This window comes from Chiroxiphia lanceolata, chromosome 9 (genome assembly GCF_009829145.1).
Source record: "Chiroxiphia lanceolata isolate bChiLan1 chromosome 9, bChiLan1.pri, whole genome shotgun sequence".
Lineage (NCBI taxonomy): Eukaryota > Metazoa > Chordata > Aves > Passeriformes > Pipridae > Chiroxiphia > Chiroxiphia lanceolata.
In genome coordinates, this window is record NC_045645.1 from 28,528,681 (window position 1) to 28,546,508 (window position 17,828).

The 17,828-nt window shown below is 44.2% G+C and overlaps 1 protein-coding gene and 1 long non-coding RNA gene across 4 annotated transcripts in view; one reads left to right on the forward strand and one right to left on the reverse strand.

Annotated features, from left to right (window-relative positions):
* The window catches only part of LOC116790931 (BMP/retinoic acid-inducible neural-specific protein 3), a 167,246-nt gene that overhangs the window by 85,215 nt on the left and 64,203 nt on the right, over nucleotides 1-17,828 (forward strand). For both annotated transcript variants that reach the window (XM_032696474.1, XM_032696475.1), the window contains exon 3: nucleotides 8,334-8,524. In XM_032696474.1, the coding sequence (XP_032552365.1) occupies nucleotides 8,334-8,524 (191 nt within the window). The remainder of the gene's footprint in view (nucleotides 1-8,333; nucleotides 8,525-17,828) is intronic.
* Nucleotides 13,941-16,864, reverse strand: LOC116790934. 2 transcript variants are annotated; one of them, XR_004358547.1, is made up of 3 exons: nucleotides 16,649-16,864; nucleotides 14,663-14,857; nucleotides 13,941-14,329 (listed from the first exon to the last, which is right to left on the reverse strand). It is a non-coding gene; the product is annotated as an uncharacterized LOC116790934 (long non-coding RNA). The 2 variants fall into 2 exon arrangements; XR_004358546.1 differs by having other exon boundaries at nucleotides 16,715-16,856.

Genomic DNA, 17,828 nt, shown 5'->3' on the forward strand with positions numbered 1-17,828 from the left:
CATTGTGGAAAAAATGGGAAACAGTTTTTACCCCATTTACAAAGTTGAAATCCATACCTTTTCCTCCCGTTCAATGTCAGACAACATTGGGTTTTGAAACAGTTGCAAATAAATTGAAAGAGACACAATCTTCCAGTCAGAGGGATTTTTTGGATTTCATTTGTCTTCTGCCAGTCTAAACAAATGCACCATTTTATCAATCATGTTTCCTAGATAATAAATGATTCCTATGAGCAGGTGTGAACTGAGAGAAAAGGATGTTCTGAGCTTGCCAAACTCTCCAGCAGACTGTAGAAGGATTAGATTAGTCTGAGCAATGCACACACAAGGCATTGGAAAGTCTCTTGATATTGTCAAGGGGAGAATGAAAAGTTTTCCTGTCCCTCTAGGACCTGTGATAAACCATGAAGTCAGTATTTCTTACAGGGAAGAATAAATATATAAGCCAGTGACAATAGATATCTTGGTGGAATTTGGTTTTCTTATGTTGGCAATATTATATTGGCAAGGATCTGACCCACTAGAAGGTACCTCCCATATGTATTCACAGGGAAAAAAGCTGTGATTGGCATAACCAAGACACATTTGGTTAAATGTAACCAATCTGAATGCATTTGGTAGAATGTGACATGTAACCTGGACTATTTGTCGTTGTTTGGATGGACGACTACATGTCGCTCCAAAAATGCCCCCAGCTTACCCAGCAGGCTGTAAAACCACATTTTAATTGTCATCAACACAGAATCCCACAATGGCTGGGGCTGGGGGTGACCTCTGGAGAACATCCAGCCCAAGCCCCTGCTAAGGCAGGGTCACCCAGAGCAGGTGGCACAGGGTCACATCCAGGTGGGTTTTGAATGTCTCCAGAGAAGGAGAATTCACAATTCTTCTGGGCAGCCTGTTCCAGTGCTCTGCCCCCCCTCAAAGAGAAGAAGTTTTTCCTCATGTTCAGGTGGAACTTCCAGTGTTTCAGCTTGTGCCTGTTGCCCCTTGTCCTGTCGCTGGGCACCGCTGAAAAGAGCCTGGCCCCATCCCCTTGACTCTCCCCCCTCAAGAGACTGGCACAAAAAACACCCACAGGCCAGGGCACATCTAAGGGGTAAAACCCCAGAAATATAGAAAAGCTGCAAAATCTATGTCCTGCTTACTCAGGCTGTGAGAAACACCTCCCAGGTGTGCCAGTCCTTTTCCATCTCAGATGTAGGCGAGGGTAGCTTTTACCAGGAATTCTCCCTTTCCTCTCTGCTCCCTGACACTATTAACAGATGCAGAGCTAATGAATCATTTCCTTGGAATTTAATGCCTGTCTTAAAAGCCTGTGCAAACAGTTCCTCACTCAGGCACCCTTTCAGTCCCGAAGTGTTTGTGCTCCACCTGTACTCGCTGTTTAACTCCTGTGTAATCACCACACACTCCTGGAAGTGCATTTCTCCAGGCCAGTCATTCCTCTGCACTGCTGGCGTGATGGAGCTGCTTTCCCAGGCAGGAGGTAAATAAGATTAAGTCATTAAGAGCTGTTGGCTTTGTGCAAATGCCTTTACGTGCACACAGGGCCAGCTGAACGTGGGGATGGTGAGTTCCTCTGAAGGAGCACTCACAAAGGTGTTTGAAGTGTATCACAAACTCACAGTAAAAGGCAAACACGACACCACAGGACAAGATGCAGAAATAATTCCCTCCTGGATTTCATCAGAGGAGGAATTTTTCAGTACAAGTGTTATGGAGGCATGGAAAAAAAAGGAAAGCCACCTTTCTTTCTCTTGTGTCCCTTTGATGTTCGTGACAGAGGAGAAGTTTCAAATCCCTGATGTCACAGGAGCTGACACAGTAATCTGACTATGAGTAGTCATAAAAAAGAAATACATCCGAGTACATTCTAGGTATATAATATATGCTTTTTATTAAAATTCATTCATCCATTTATACATATTTCATATGCATAATGCAAGAAGATAGTGAAGCTGAGACTGATGAATGGTGGTTCTGGAAGTAGAATTTCAAGTGCTAGGAAGCTGATAAGGTGAAAAAGACATGGAAAGGCAAAAAAATGACGAAGATGTTTCAAAGGGATAATATATTAAGATAAAAAGAAATCCTAATGATAGTGTTTATTCATTGTAAGGTAAAAAAACTGTAAACAATAATATGGAAAATATACATATGTTCAGCAGACTTTTCTGTTTTGACCTTGGGGAAATTCCAGGCAATTGTGAGCATATAGTTAACGAAGAAACACTTTCCATTTCAGCAGGGGGAAATATGTTTAAAAGGATCTTATTGTATCTTGAATGTTTTTCTTTCTGATCACCACATCTAGATAACTGAAATTTTAAGGGACACAGATGAGATGTGTTCTGTACTATCAGGCCCAGCTTCTTCTCTTCCTCAAGGGAGGCTGCTCTGTTTGCTTTGCTCATATTGGTGTCTTTTTCCCTACCAGCAAGATTTTGTACAAAGGTAGGTATTTTCAGAAGGCTTCTCAGTCACTGTATAACTAAATCCTTTCTTCTTCACCTTGAATAGAAAAATGAACCGTAACAAGCATTTAGTAAAGGTTGTGGCAGTTTTCTGATTATTATTATTATTATTATTGCTTACCTGATCATAATAAACATTGAAAGGTTTATGACCTGTGCTGGTAAGGAGAATGTTTTCACTTGACAATCTGTGAATAACACAGCCTTGGTTACTACCTGATCCTGGGTGAATCCTCTCTTTAAAAGCCTTTTTTTTTTTTTAATAACAAATATTTTCTGTACTTACTATGTTACAACTGCCAGTAGGTAGCTGTGAGGTAACAGGATATTGCTGCTATGAAACCCTCTTTTATCAGACTGGTAGGACTGTGGTGTAGCTGGGACCCAGTGCTGCAATGTAAGGAAGGGATTGAGCCATTGGAGAGTGTCCAAAGGAGGCACTGAGGATGGGAAGGGCCTTGATTTGAAGCTGTGGGAGGACACTGAGGGCACTTGGTGTGTTCAGCTGGAGCAGAGGAGACTGAGGGGAGACCTCAGTGCAGTTCCAGATGCCTGGGCAGGGGCAGAGGAGGGGCAGGGACTGAGCTCTGCTCTGGGGGGAGCAGGGACAGCACCCAGGGAATGGCTGGAGCTGTGTCAGGGCAGGGTCAGGTTGGATCTCAGGACAAAGTTCTTCCCCCAGAGGCTGGTTGGGCACTGCCCAGGCTCCCCAGGGCAGTGGGCACAGCCCCAAGGCTGCCAGAGCTCCAGGAGGGTTTGGCTGATCCTCTGGGGCACAGGAGGTGACTCTTGGGGATGGGTCTGTGCAGGGCTGAGGGTTGGACTGGATGATCCTGGTGGGTCCCTTCCAACTCAGCATGTCCTGGGATTCTGAGATCCTGGGATTCTGGGATTCTCTGTACCTACACAGCCTGTCTCCTGTGGAGGAATTGGCCTGGGTACAATTTCCCCCAAAGGCTACAGTCATACATGGCTTTTGTGTTGAGTGGGATGGAGGAGATGTGGTTGATGGTGCTCTGACCCATCAGTCAGACAGCTGAGCTGCCCCTGGCTGTGTCTGTGCAGCTGCCAGCCCACCCCACCCCAGTCACACAGCGGGGCCTGATGCAGAGCACGAGCATTGTAATGGCTCATTGACCTTTTTCTTCTGCAGTTGGATATAAAATGAAGTGTATCTCATCTTGGCCTTATTCAAGCCATGGCTTCAGGCATTAGAGATCCTCGAGCTTTTTAGGAAGGTAGCAGGAGAAAAACACCATATATTCTCTCATTGTGCTCTTCTGCCAACAGAGTAACTTGCAGCTGCAAGGGAAAAGCATTGGATTCAGAATCCCACTGTCATTCCAGCCCAGTCAAGGCAGACACGTTCCACCATCCAGGTGTGAAGCTGCCTCGTCAGGAGAAAGCAACACAGAAGAGTTCTTTTGTATTAGAAGTGATGTGGAGTTCATTTTCCCAGAGTGCTCTCCACACCATGTCACAATGTTGTTTGATAACATTTATGCTTACTGGCAATGATACTGTTTTATAAAACACACAAGTTACTCACTGTTTTATAAAACACACAAGTTACTCACAATAAGGCCTAACATTGCTAATTTTGCCTGGGCTCTCTTCTGTGTGTGGTTGACCTTAGGAGAGGCTGTTGTAGTGAAGAAGAATCCATCAGACTCACAGTAAACCTCTTTGTAGGCTGATTCAGTCATCTGCAATAGCAGAGATTATATTCCCATTTTAGATCTCCTACCCACTACAATTTTAAAGTTCAATGGCATTTTTTAAATTTCTTTCATCTAGATGCTTTATACAGAGCTTTCTCTATATCTCCCTGTACCTCTACGATATAAATGAATGCAGTGGTAGAAGCAAATGTATAATTTATGTACACATTTGGAAAAAAAACTATGGCTTGAAACTCAAAGGACACACTGACAGCCCTTGTTGGCCTGCTGCCCTAGCAGTCCTCTCAGATCCACTTGCAGTTTAAGCTTCTTTCAAGATAAAATCTTGCCCACAACTTGCATGGTGCTTTACTAGGGAGTGTTTCATGTCAGAATGTTAATTGTTTCTTGAGATTAAACATCACTCTCAATGTCTTCGAATAGCAACGGGAATAAAAAATGTTAGGAAATAATTAAAGAAAAAAGTGTTGAAATGACAACTGTGTTTTAGATTGTGCTGGTTTTCACCCCACACTGACTCCCTGACTGGCAATTCTTCAACCCAATGTTCTCTGAGTAGAACTGATGGCAGGAGAGCCCCTCCAGCAGCCAGAGGCTGTGCCATCCTGCAGTCCAGCTGGTCAGAGATGGCACTGCTGGGCTCCAGGGCTCCTGTGTGTGCATTACCCAACAGCCAAGAGACAGATTTCGGGTAGGACACACAAATCCGTGGTTCTGCCGTGCAGGAGGATGGAGAGAATGCTGCCCATGGCCTCTGGCACTACCTGTGATAATAACAGGATTCCATTATGGGCTTCATCCTGGGAGCCAGACTGACTGATTCCCTCTGTCCTGTACAACTCTGAGCCATCATCCCTCTCTGCACCAGGCTTTGCCCTGAGCATTAAGAACTCCATCCAATGGGTAACATATTGTTGGGGCTGCAAATATCTGGGCAGCACAGGGGGTACCACCTGCTATTCACTTCTTGAGCAGCTGCTGCTCTTGGCTCTTCCACAGCAGAGGAAGAGGAGGAGTAGGAAAGAACGAGCTTCTCATATCTGTGGTGGTTGTTCTCAGTGGATAATTGGTTTTCTTGTCCAGCAGCCAGCACTGATGCCATGCTATGCTGTGGGAGGTGTTCTCCTTTGGAAGGCAGGATTTTCTCTGCTCAGATGTTTATTAACTCTGCCAGGCCTGCTAGCCTGCCTCTGGCAGTGGGCAGGAGCATGATTTCCACAGGGGAATAATTAATGCACATTTGGTACCAAAAATTGTTTGGGGCTGGAGAGTTTGTGCTAGAGAGACTACAAGGGGTGATGAGAGAGGGGAAATGGAAATAGGAGAGAATACACCAGTGCCTGCAATGTGCAATTAAAACAAAAAAGGGAAATTATGTGGATAGCTACATAAATAGGCATATTTCTATAAGTCATACAAAAGAAACATAAGGATATGGTTTAACTTACAGTGACATGGCTAAACCATTAGCCTACTTCCTCTCTTTAATATAACATAAAATAATAATAATAAAAAATCCTTCCACAGCAAAAACTGTGGAAAGAACTCAAATTTGCTTCAGCCAAACAAATTTCTATCAGTGCTGGAATAACCCAGCCCCTGGATTAGTTCAGGGGAACCTGAATTTGGGAATTCTTCTGAATTTGTTGTGGATGAGGCCATTGTTTCCAGTTTAACTCCTCCAAGAAATGATTTGCTGCTTCTGGAAAGGGGCTGCAAGATGTGTCTAAGCCCTTTGTGCCCAAGGACACAGAAGAAGGCAAAGAGCTTGGTCCAGGGTTAAGAGGGGGTTCAGACTGGAGCTGGAATTAGTTACTCAGACATTATGTATCTAATATTTAGCATAATTTTCAATTGCCCAACAATTGCCAAAAATTGGCACCCGAAATTGGCAATGTTCAAGCAGAAAATAAAATGCACTCTGTGTAGTTAAATACCACACCAGACTGGTGAGAAATTCTGAGAAATCCTCAGCATCTAAGGCAGGATGAGATGTTTTTTCTGGGAGATAGTTTCTTCTTGAGTCCCAAAAGTGTGGCATGGGCAGCAAGAGGGGTTCTGGTGAGATTTATTTTAAGTGCATTGAAAAGGGGGCAGGTGAGGGGATGAGGGTGGTCTTCTCTGTCCTTAAATGCTCTAAATGAAAATCGAATTAAGGGTGGCAGCAAACCAGCTTTTGTAAGAGTTGCATCTTTTCAGTTAATCTTGTGGTGGGACCTTAGCTCAGAGAGCAAGTTTAGAAGAAAAGGTTTCATCAAGGTACAAAAATGAGTATTTTACATCACAAAGCTTGCATTATTTTCTTGGTGTCAAAGCAATTCTATCTTGATGGTCTGTTCAGGAACTAAAATTAACCTGTATTTTCTGACCTGTTCAAATGAAGGATATGACTAGAAAGCTCAGAATTTAAACAAAAAAGCGTGGGGTTTTTTTCTGTTTGTTTGTTTGTTTGTTTTTCACATGAAAATTGCATTTACAGTGCAGGGTAATTCACTGTTTTCAGTGTCTGCATTAACGTGGTCAATATGCCCAACGAGTATTTTTTTAATTTTGCAGACGAAAAATGTTGGTGTGTAATTTTTCTCATTTCTTTCTACTGATAAGCAGTGGTTCCATAAAAGCTGAAAAAAGAGATTGTTGGCTCTACAGCTTCCTAAAGGGAAAGGGAAGTTTTGAGAGAAAACTTTGAAATCTGACAATTAAGTTGAAGAATCCCCTATCAGGTAGCAATTTCCAAATACTAATTTAGGCACTCTGGTGATGGGTAGAGTCTTTAAGGACTGTGGGGATCTGTTTATTCTCTTGGCTGATAAATTGCATTAAGTCTCCATCAAGTTAAAGACATTTCTTCATTATATCATTTTCACATTTGCTGTGATAAAAAATGGCATCTGCAAGAATGTGTATGAGAGGAAAGGCAGTTCACAGGGGCTGCACCACACTGTCACTAGAACAAAGAAAAAATGAAGCTGGATCGGGGATAGGACAGTTCAGATCTGCAAGAGAAGCAGGAGGATTATGGAAAGCAGAAAAACCTATTTATGAGGGGTCTACTAATGACTGTGAACTTAAAAGTATTAAAAAGTCTCGCTGTTGATTATGTATTGCCCTGGTCATTCAGCTTTGTTTCAGGAATCCCTCAAATGTTGTTTGCTTGCTGCATCTTTTGATTTCTTCGCTTGTGTGAATTTTTTAAGTGAATGTTGCTCTGTATTTAGCTGGGACCTCGGTAAGATCTTTTAGGCTCTCTAATCTCTTTGCTTTCCTGCATCTTATCTAAGAGGAATCTTAATTGACATGACTGTAGGAGTGACTCAACCTAAAGCAGGGGCTTCAGTTTGCTTGGGCTTAATTCTCGGAGTCTGCAACCAAAACAGCTCCTGCTGTACCTTGGAAAAGCAAAGCTACTGCCAGGGCTGTGTATCTTGTCTGGCTTTTGAGGACAAGGAGTCCTTCTCACTAATAACTCTATCTGGTATCTTAATTGGTAAGTAAATGAATAAAAGATGTGTTTATTGCTGTGCAATGAGCTTGTTTGTTTTCCCTGCTGTCATTGATTTATTTTGGAGAGGGGAAGGGGACAAGTCTTTGAATTCATTTGTATCCCTCCTACATTTGAAAAGTTTTTAGGAGTCAGTCTTGCTGTCTGTGTATTTCCTCAAAATGGAGGCCAGAAGTACAGGAAACCTGAATTATCATAGTAAGGTCAAGTGTGGTGTGATAATGTTTCTCTAGATTATTCAAATTATCCAACTGTGTACCTGAGTGACTTATCATCAAAAGCAAAGAGCACTGACTGTTTCCTGTTATGATTTTAAAACTTGTCTCGTGCTAATGAACATGCTTGTCGCATTTGGTCCAACTCTAGGGCTAATAACTGCTTTAGTTTCAATCTGTAGCAAATCTGCTGGGTTTAGAGACCACAAAAACCCCACCAGGAACAGCAGCAACCCAAGTGGCTTCGTTTTTATTCCTTTCTTTCCACGCAGTTGTCGGGTTATGGAGCAGTGTCACCGCTTCTAAGGAGCGGCTTGTGTGACACACGATGGAGTGTCACTGCCAAGGCCCTTTGTCACACCCAGCCAGGGCCACTCAGCAGAGCAGAGGGGGTTTGCAAACCGAGAGCGCTGGTGTGGATGCCGCGTTCCTGAGCGGGAACCGCTTTGTGTTGCAGAGAGTTCGGCCGCTGGAAGGTGAACAACCTCGCTGTGGAAAGGAGGAATTTCCTGGGCTCGCCGCTGCCGCTCGCCCCCGAGTTCTTCCGGAACATCCGGCTGCTGGGACGGCGCCCGACCCTCCAGCAGATCACAGAGAACCTGATCAAGAAATATGGGACGCACTTCCTGCTGTCAGCCACCCTGGGAGGTAGGGCTCGGGCCCGGAGATACCGCGGATGAGTTTGCTGTGGCGAGTTTGGGGCTGTGCTGGTTTAAAGGCAAACCTGCAGGGGAAACGAGCTCAACTCAAAGGAGAGATTAGAAGTCAGAATAACAATTTAATAAAATAACACAATAAGTACGATTATACAGGCAAACAGTTGGTTTTGACCCACAAAACTCAAACGTATAACACAGCACCCTGGGGCATGAGCAGAGTGGTGTTGGTTGGGCCCCCTGAGTCCGAAGTAAAGGGAGAGGGGAAAAGAACCCTGTTGGTGAGAGTGCTGGTGCAGTCTGGTTGAGAGTGCTAGTCTGCAGTCTGGAGTCCCAAGACTCCAAGATTATCTATCCTCCAGTTCAGGCAGGAATGCCCAGTGCCTCCCTCAGGGCAGGGAGTTCCACACTGGGTGTGAGGACAGGAGCATCCTCCTATCTCACAGGCCTCTTAACACCCAGTTTACAGCCTGAGGGGTCAGGGCTGCTCTGGGCAGAGGGTGTAAATGGTCTATTGATACCAGTTTCTGGGCAATGGCATGGAAGGCTATAGAATACCCAGTTTGGGGTTACACCCATGCAGTGCTGAACTGGTCCCAGTTGTTCTAACTAGACTCCTTCTGCTGATGTTAAACTTTGCTTTACCGATGCTGTATAAACAGTTTCATTATGCACAAAAAGAAAAGAAATCCGGTTGCTAAGATTGAAGTGCTTCACCCCAGTTCCTCGTGTGCTTTGGGGGATGTTTCTCTGCACTGAGGTGGTTAAGGAGAGGGATGTTTTTTCTGTAAGAGGCCCTTGTAACAATTTACATAACAACAGATTACAAAAATATCTGGGTCCTTTACAGTCCTGCAGAAATAAAGCCAGAAAACCAGTATCAGCTATTTCCATGGAATCTTTGAACCCATGAGACTTTTAAACCATTTTGCTGGGAAATCCCTATTTCCCACTCTGCCCTTTTTAGAACTAGTTTCCAATTAACCAGTGGCACTGAGTTTTCAAAATGGGCTGATGAGGCTTTGCCATGTGATTCCCATTATCCTAATGGAATCTGCGTGTCTCAGTCCCCACAGACTAATTTGGAAAGGGTAGCCTGATGGATAATTGGGATCCAGTCACTGAATGGATTGAAGAAATCCAGTGAAGAGGCCTAATGTTCAAGGGAGAGCATAAATTGTTCCGAATGAGAGATAATTAGTACCTGTGATTACCCACCCAGGCATTACAGAATGAACTGACATTTCAGAAATGCAGCTTCATCCCATGGTGGGCGATTGTATTAAAGGCAATTCTGGTGACTGAGTGTCCTTCCAGCAGGACAGGCTCGTTGAAATCCTTTATTCACCTGAGGAATGGTTTTCTTTAATGCATCTCATGACTGAATCCCAACCATTTGTGAAGGAAATAAAAGCTTTCCTGGTCTGGCTGATAGCTGAGACCTGTAATGACCAAAATGGCTCACAGAGGCCACCTTTTGGGAGTGACCATCCTAGAAACAAGGTGAATTTCTGTCTTGCTGCAGTTGTTTTAAAAAATAAAGAGCTAATTCCTATTGTTATTTTGGGAACTGGTACCTCTACAGCAAATACATTCCCATTAGAATTTTAAGAACAAATTACACCTGTTGACCAGCAATTTGAAATAAAAATCCCATAAATTCTTTTAATTACTTTGAATATTTTTGCATGTGAATATACCTTCTTATAAAGGACTGTGTGTTCTCTTAAGTATATGACACATTTGCATAGAAAAACTAACTGCTGAAGAGAAAGGAAATGTTTATTAAAGTACAATAATTAAGGCTTTGCCTGCAGCATGTATCCTACTGCAAGGATTATTAAAGTTCTTTTTCAGTGTTGCTGGCTATCTGCTCATTACTAACTCATGTAACTAGCAGTACCTCAGCCATACAATGAAATTAATTTTCAAGGTGAAATTGGATCTAACAACTCCAGGAAAACAGTCTGACATGAGAATAACTGATCTTTAAAATCAAAGCACCGGTATCACACTGATCACAAAAGAGCTACAGAGTTGACACCCTTTAGGAGGCCTGGACCTAAGTAAAAACTAACACTGAAACGATATTTTTTTGAAGACATTTGAAAATTGGAGCTCAGACATTCAACATCCTCCCCAAAGTGTCAGGATTTGCTGCAGGGAAGCTGAGGGAGGGTGCCCTTTTCTCAGCCTGCTTCAGACCACCTCTCCATGCCACAGGCTTGCTCACATTCTCACTCATGGGGAGACAGAGTTGACTTCTGGGCTCTGTCCATCTTGACGAGGTGAAAGGGAGTTTCTCTGCAAACTTTGATGGGTTTTGATTTAGGTCCCTAGCCTGACATTATAGGCATGACTTGAGGCACACCTGCTGCCTTCCATTATCATTGGATGGGTGCTGAATACTTAAAAAAAATCGGTTCTATTGCAATAATTACAGGGAATTAGTGATTTCTAAGAGCTTTCATGAGGTAGCTAATAAACCCACACTTTCCTGTATGTGTTAGTTCTCATTTTTGGCTAGACTGAATGGGGATTCCCACAGATGCTTGTCCACACTTTATTAACATGTAATTAGATTTTTTTTTTTCCTTTCAGTAATGTATTAGTACTTACCCTTTAATTACAAGTTGTTTTATTGTGAAAGCTTTGTCACTTAGGCAGCTTGTTAAAAGCAGAAGACCAAACTGACTGTGCACAGTACTTTTAGTTAATGAATCCCCAATCATCTGTATTCATGGACAGAAAGGAAAAGTTGGCAAATGAATGAGGATGTGGTAAGATTTGTGTGCCTCTGTGACCGTTTGGCTCTCGTGGAGATCCCTTTTTGAGCATAAAGGGAACTCTTGCACGTGGTTGGTTGTGATCTGTTCCCAGGCCTTTCTTCACCAACACAGAAATACGTTCCTCAAGGGCACTGGGAAATGAGAACTCGGGGAAAAGGGTTCTGTATTTCTTCCTGCCACTTCCTTCTTTCTCATGGAAATTTTCTCTCGTGACATAAACCCACCTGTCCCTAATGGGCAGCTCCAAGCTGGCTGAAGGCCCCTGTGTGAGCTGGTGTGTGAGCAGGGAGTTCAGGGTGGGCTCATTCAACTCCTGCTGCCCCTGCGCTGGCTGTGGGCAGTGCCAAACCTGCAGGGCCAGGAGAGCTGCCTTTGGTTAAATTCCGTTCACTCCCGGGGGTGCTGGGTTGGGCTGGGCCATCCCCAGGAGGTGAGGAAGTTTCCTCCTGCCCTCCATGACAAAACTGTGAATACACAGCCCAGCCAACACTGACCACTTTCCCTCTAAGGGAAAAGCGAAAGTGGGGTCCTACCAGGGAACTCCAACCTTGAAGGTGAGAGAAGGGTCTACTGGGCAGCTCCCTGAGCATCTCATTCCCTCAGGCTTGCTTTGGGCAGGGAGTTGGACTGGATGGCTGCCAGAACTCCATTCCAACCTAAATTATTGCCCAACTCTGCGAACTGTGTTTCTAAATTCTTCATCAGCGTTCAGCTAGAAGTTCCAAAAACCAAAGGTTCTCCTTTGAATGGGAGACAGCACACAGCCTTACGTTTCCTCCTTTTGTTTTGCACTGATATTTTTTTGCCTGCATGAAACAGTGATGGTCCAGTTGGCTGGAACTGCATTTTAATGGTTTGCAAAAAGTCGTGTGCAGCAGTGAGTTCAGAGCTGGAGGGTATTCAGGAGCCTGGGGCCCCACTGCAGGAGAAGTGTAAGAGGACAAAACCAACAATGAATCTCACCTTAAGGTGGATTATCTTAAATGATGACTTAATGAGCCTAAACGATTCACTTTAATGTTGTTCCTACATATAAAGGCTATTTAGCAAACCTACAGAGTTGGTGATGAGATAATTACAGAAAATTAGCATACCACAATGAAATGACAGGCCCCTTTTTCCAGGCATGTGGGTGAACACTCAGAGAGTGGTCTTGATGATCTGGGAGGTCTTTTCCGACCCGGTTGAGGAAATAGCCCCTGATACTGTGGAAGGCTTTGAGAATGGGAATAAGAAAAGGTGGTTTTGTCTTTACAACAGACAGTGTTAGCAGGTTTGGGCAGATCAGCTCGACCCCAACTTCTTGTGATTTTCCTCTCCACTGATTCCAGCCCTGCCAGTGAGTGAGAGTTACACCTTTGCTGCTCTGGGAGTGTCAGGTTTTCTGTGCCTCATTAATATTCCTCTGGAGCTGTGTAGTACTCTGCCTGCAGAGATGGGGGGGAATTGTCAGGTGGTGTAAAACAGTGAATCTGAATGAATTCTGAAGGATTTATTAGCACTTTCACTCAGTGCTGCTGTGACCTAGGCTTTCTGTAATGCTCCTTTCAAGGTAAGATACAAACTATTGGCAAATATGAGAGGGAGAGGACAGTCTCAAATGGCTGATGTGAGAAAGAAACTTGAAAATCTTGCATCAGACTTGCAAATATCCCCCCCTCTGGGGATGGAACTTTCCCAGCATTTAAGATTATGGAAGCCAAGGGGAAGAAAAAAAAAAAGCACAAAATATATTAGCTTTCTTCTCCTGCCTCCTCAATGAAGAAAACAATGAAATCCTCGAGCAGATGGTTTGTGTGGAATTAATGTTCCCTGTTATTCACCTGAACCATGGCAATGATACCACATCTGGCCTGGCATGAATTTATATCAGTTTGGAACCTGTGCATTTCCATCAGCACCTGCTGAAGTTTGGGAAAATGACCTGATAAGACCCTAACAGTCCATTTGGTGATCCAGCCAGGAAGGGATTTTGCATGAGCACTAAGGTAGTAGCTGAGGTATTTTATTTAATCAGAAACAGGCCAGAACCCCTCAGGACTTTGTAAGTCCTGTCTGTGTGCAGACAGAGCCCTGGGTGGGCATCTGAGGGTGGTGCTCAGCTAGATCTGCCTTTGAGTGTCATCCTTTTATTCCTGTTTCCTCTCTTTCTGACTGAAGGGGTGAGAGCTGCTTGGATCACTGCCTTTTCCTACCACTACCCAGTCTACAGATGAAAATATGAAAGATCAAAGCCTATAAACCCTTCATCATTACAAAGATGTGGGTACAGGCAAACAACCTCTCAATAATTGAGGCAGAAAATAGCACTAAGTATTTAAATCATATGAATATGTATTATTATGTATAACAAAGTATATTTACTCTTTCAATAGATGGCTATATTTAGTTACAGTTGTTACAGCATTATTCCAATGCTACCATGTTGACAGTGGTTTGCATTTTTAATTTAAATAATTCCTGAATATGTTCTTAAGATGCACACAAAATTAATTTCTAATTTCTAAATGCCATTTACAAACTGTTGTTTAGGAGTCTTACATTTAAATGGCCAGAGATATATCGGGGTAAATTTCTATATATATTTTTTTATTTCATATTTCTTAAAAAAACCCAGCACGTGGAATAACTTTCTCAGCTCAGGAGAGTGGCTGTCAGTGGGAGCCTCTCCATGGCCATAAAGCATCCGTGCAGTGACTCTGCTAATTTCTGGAACCAGTCAATCCTTGGATTACGTGGCATCATTTTGTGAGCATAACTGAGTGTTTTCATGCTATTTCCTTTAAACCTGAGAAAGTGAAGTTAACTGGCTCTTGAATTTCGTGCTGGAGAGTAAATTCTGCTTGAAGAGCTTGTGAAAAGCACAGCTGGGAGAATTCCATGCTGAGTAATCACATTTTCTTAGTATTCACTGTCATTACTCCTTTTCAGTTCTTAAAACCCGTAACTTTGAGTAGTTTTCTAAATCACACTCGGTTTTTTAGCTGATGTTTGGATGTCTCCTTAGCCTGTTTCATGGTGGCAGACTGTAACCAGTGGAAAACAAGATTCAGCCACGTTTTCAATGTGACAAAAGAGCCTCTTCTGGCGTGGGTTTCGTTTTCTAGAAATTAACTTCAAACTCAAATTGTCTTTCCCAAATCAAACCTGAGTCAGTGGTGTTAATTCCCAAACCCAGGAGTTCTGGGTGCAGTTCTGCAGGGATGTGGGTGCCTGAGCACCAGTGTATGGGGCAGTTCTTGGGTTTTTAATCCACCTTTTCTAACAGGAGCTAAATTGGCTCTGACAGATGAAAAACTCTGTCAAAACTCTTCTGAACAGCAACTATTTTTGAAACCCACCTGATTGCACAGGTACGAGTGCCTGGGAATGGCAGTGCTGTGGACTGCTTGTGTGAGATTCCACAGAAATGCCATGCAGGAATTTTTGAGGAGGAAGAGCTTCTTCCATGCTCACACTGAAGGCCCTTCACTGCAGCTGCCTTTGCTCAGCCTTGGGAGATGTGAGTCAAAGTAAACATTCAAACCCACTTCAACCTGGTCACAAAGGATGAAAAACTCTGTCAGGGAGTGGGACTGAAGCTGCAGGGCTGGGGATGCCAAGGGAATCCTGCCTGCCAGAACACACCCACCACCAACTGCCATGGAAACCATAGGATCAAACGGGGCCGGCTTAGTAGGATGATGTGACAACTGTGATGGGGTTTAAAGGCTGTTTTCCTGAGACTTTCTAGTCAAAACAACACAACACAACACAACACAACACAACACACAAATGCTTTTTCAAGGTTGGTTTGTTTGTTTTTGAAATGGGAATTTTTATTGCGGTTTCGCTCTCTGCCCCCCGGAGAGCAGGGGATGGGAAAATCCCTGGAGTTTTTTTTGACAAAAAACCAACTTAGTTCTGCTAAGTTTTATTATTAAAACAAACTCTGTTTTAATAATAAAACTTAGCAGAACTCTGTTGAAGTAGAAGTCATCTCATTATCTCTGCTAATGACTACACAGATCAATCAAAAGTGTTTATACCAGAGAAAGATGGGGTGGATGCTCAGAGGGCTGGAGCAGCTCTCCTATGGGCACAGGCTGAGGCAGCTGGAGGTGTTCAACCTGGAGAAGAGAAGGCTCCAGGGAGACCTTATTGCAACCTTCCAGTGCCTAAAGGGGCTTATAAAAAGGGAGGGAGAATGACTTTCTACATGGACAAATAGTAACAGGACAAGGGGGAATGGTTTTAAACTAAGAGAGAAGAAATTTAGGGTAGATGTTTGGAAGGAATTGTTGGCTGGGAGGGTGGGGAGGCCCTGGCCCAGGTTGCCCAGAGAAGCTGTGGCTGCCCCTGGATCCCTGGAAGTGTCCAAGGCCAGGTTGGACGGGGCTTGGAGCAACCTGGGCTAGTGGAAGGTGTCCCTGCCCGTGGCAGGGGGTGGGATGAGATGATCTTTAAGGTCCCTTCCAACCCAAACCATTCCATGGTTCTGTGGTATCAGAGAAGGCAACATCAGAACTCAGAGGGGTAAATACTGTGTCAGTGACTAGATCAGGCCATGCAAATTGGGTGCAAAATTTAACTAGGAGATTTCTCTCCAGGTTTTCTCCTCTTCCAGAGGTCTTAGCTAGTGTGTTTAGAATAAAGGGGTTTTTGAAAGCTCAACCACCTTTCTAGTAGAAAGATGAGTTGTAAGGGCCAAGAAAACAAGCACTCAAAGCTGCAGAAAATCTCTGAAAACAGAGGGGGGAGAGAAGTTTTCAGGTTCTTTGTTTTTTCATTATCATAGAACCACAGACTTGCAGAATGATTTGGGTTGGAAGGGATCCTTGGACCAGGCTGCTCCCTCTAACCTGGCCTTGAGCACCTCCAGGGATCCAGGGGCAGCCACAGCTTCTCTGGGCAACCCGTGCCAGGGCCTCCCCCCCCTCACAGGGAACTCTTAACATCTGTTCTAAACCACATCTTTACAGCTCCACGAACAGCTGCACCAAGCCCACAGCCTCTGGCTCAGCTCTCTGCCCACTCCATTGCTTTTCATCCCAGGAACACCTTTCCTGCTGGCTGGATCCCACGGCAGGCTGTGCCAAGGCGGGTTCTGTCGCACGGGCAGAGCTGAAAGCCAACGGTGCTGGAGCCTGGATGTGGTTTTGGTGGCACATTTCTCTCGGAGTACAAGCCATGAGGGTCTGCTGTGCTTTCCCAGTCCTCTGCACAGATGCAGCACAGTGTGACAAATGTCCCACCTGGCCACAGCCCTGGCACTGCCTGATGGTGCAGTGAACCCTGGGCACAAATCTGTGCTGGTGCCACGTGCCCATCCCTGCCCTGCCAGGCACCTGGTCTGCTTTGCAGGAGGTTCTGGCAGAAGTTAAGTAAAACATGAACCCGTGTCTGACTATTACAGCAGAAAGATTGGATAACTGGGCGGGAGAATCCTCGTATTTATGGATGCTGCTTTAACTCCTGGTTCTTCGGAGCTCCAGGCAGTGAATCCCTGCATTGATGGCTGTGTGCACAGCAAAAAAAAAATGACCCATTATGACACTACAGGAGGAGAAGTGTGAGTGTGGTGGTGGAAACTGAGGGAAGCTCCAGCTGGAATAGCCACCTGTCCTGGGCACAGCTGTCCCTTCCAGGACAAAAGGAAGAGACTGGACAAGGCCCTTGCAGGGCTAATTAGATAAAAGGCTCCTGGGTAATGGCAGTTTTGCCTTTCTGAAGGGCCTGACTGTCCTCTGAATTTCTGAGAGGCTGGGAAGCACGGAAGGTACATTGGGGAAAGGGGAGTGTGCTCATGTTAATTAAAGACAAAGGAGCTCTGTGAGCCAGACTTTGCTGACAGATGTGCTCCCCTGCACGGAGGCAGGAGCGTTCTGCACTCAGCACTGCTCACCACCAGGATTATCTCCCTCTAAGGATGATGTCATGTTTTCATCCTGCATTTTATCCCTCTCCAGCTATTACTTTTTGGCACATAAACTCGTGTGAAGTTGGCATCCCATCCCCTGCAATGGGCACAGTGCCACTGTGGCAGATGGGTGAGCAGTGAAACGAGCACAAGTGGCAAGTCAGACCCTGTCAGGGCAACTTCCTTTCCAGGAACAAGGAAATGGCATTCAGTGGAGTTGCTCAGCACCTGAACTACAGATATAATGACACTGTAATGACAGCATAATCCATTCCTGAGCTAAGTTTTGAAGAATGCCAGTTACCAAACCCAGGCTCAAAAAGTGAGAAAAGTGGTTTTGTAGTGACTTCGGACATAAATTGCACAGAAGAAAATCCTGAGTCAATAAATTACTTTTCTAATTTTTTTTCCTGAAGTAAGGAGTTTTGCCTAAACCCTTTACTAAATGAATGAATGCTTGCTTAGCCTGGAACACAGGTAAAAGTATTCATGAACTAGACAATAAATGTGGAAAATCTGTCGGTATTAGACGGTCTAATCTGGAATGGTTCCTCAGAACTAATTCAGTTAAGCGAGTCAGATTTTTGGTTTTCAGTAATCCTACAGAA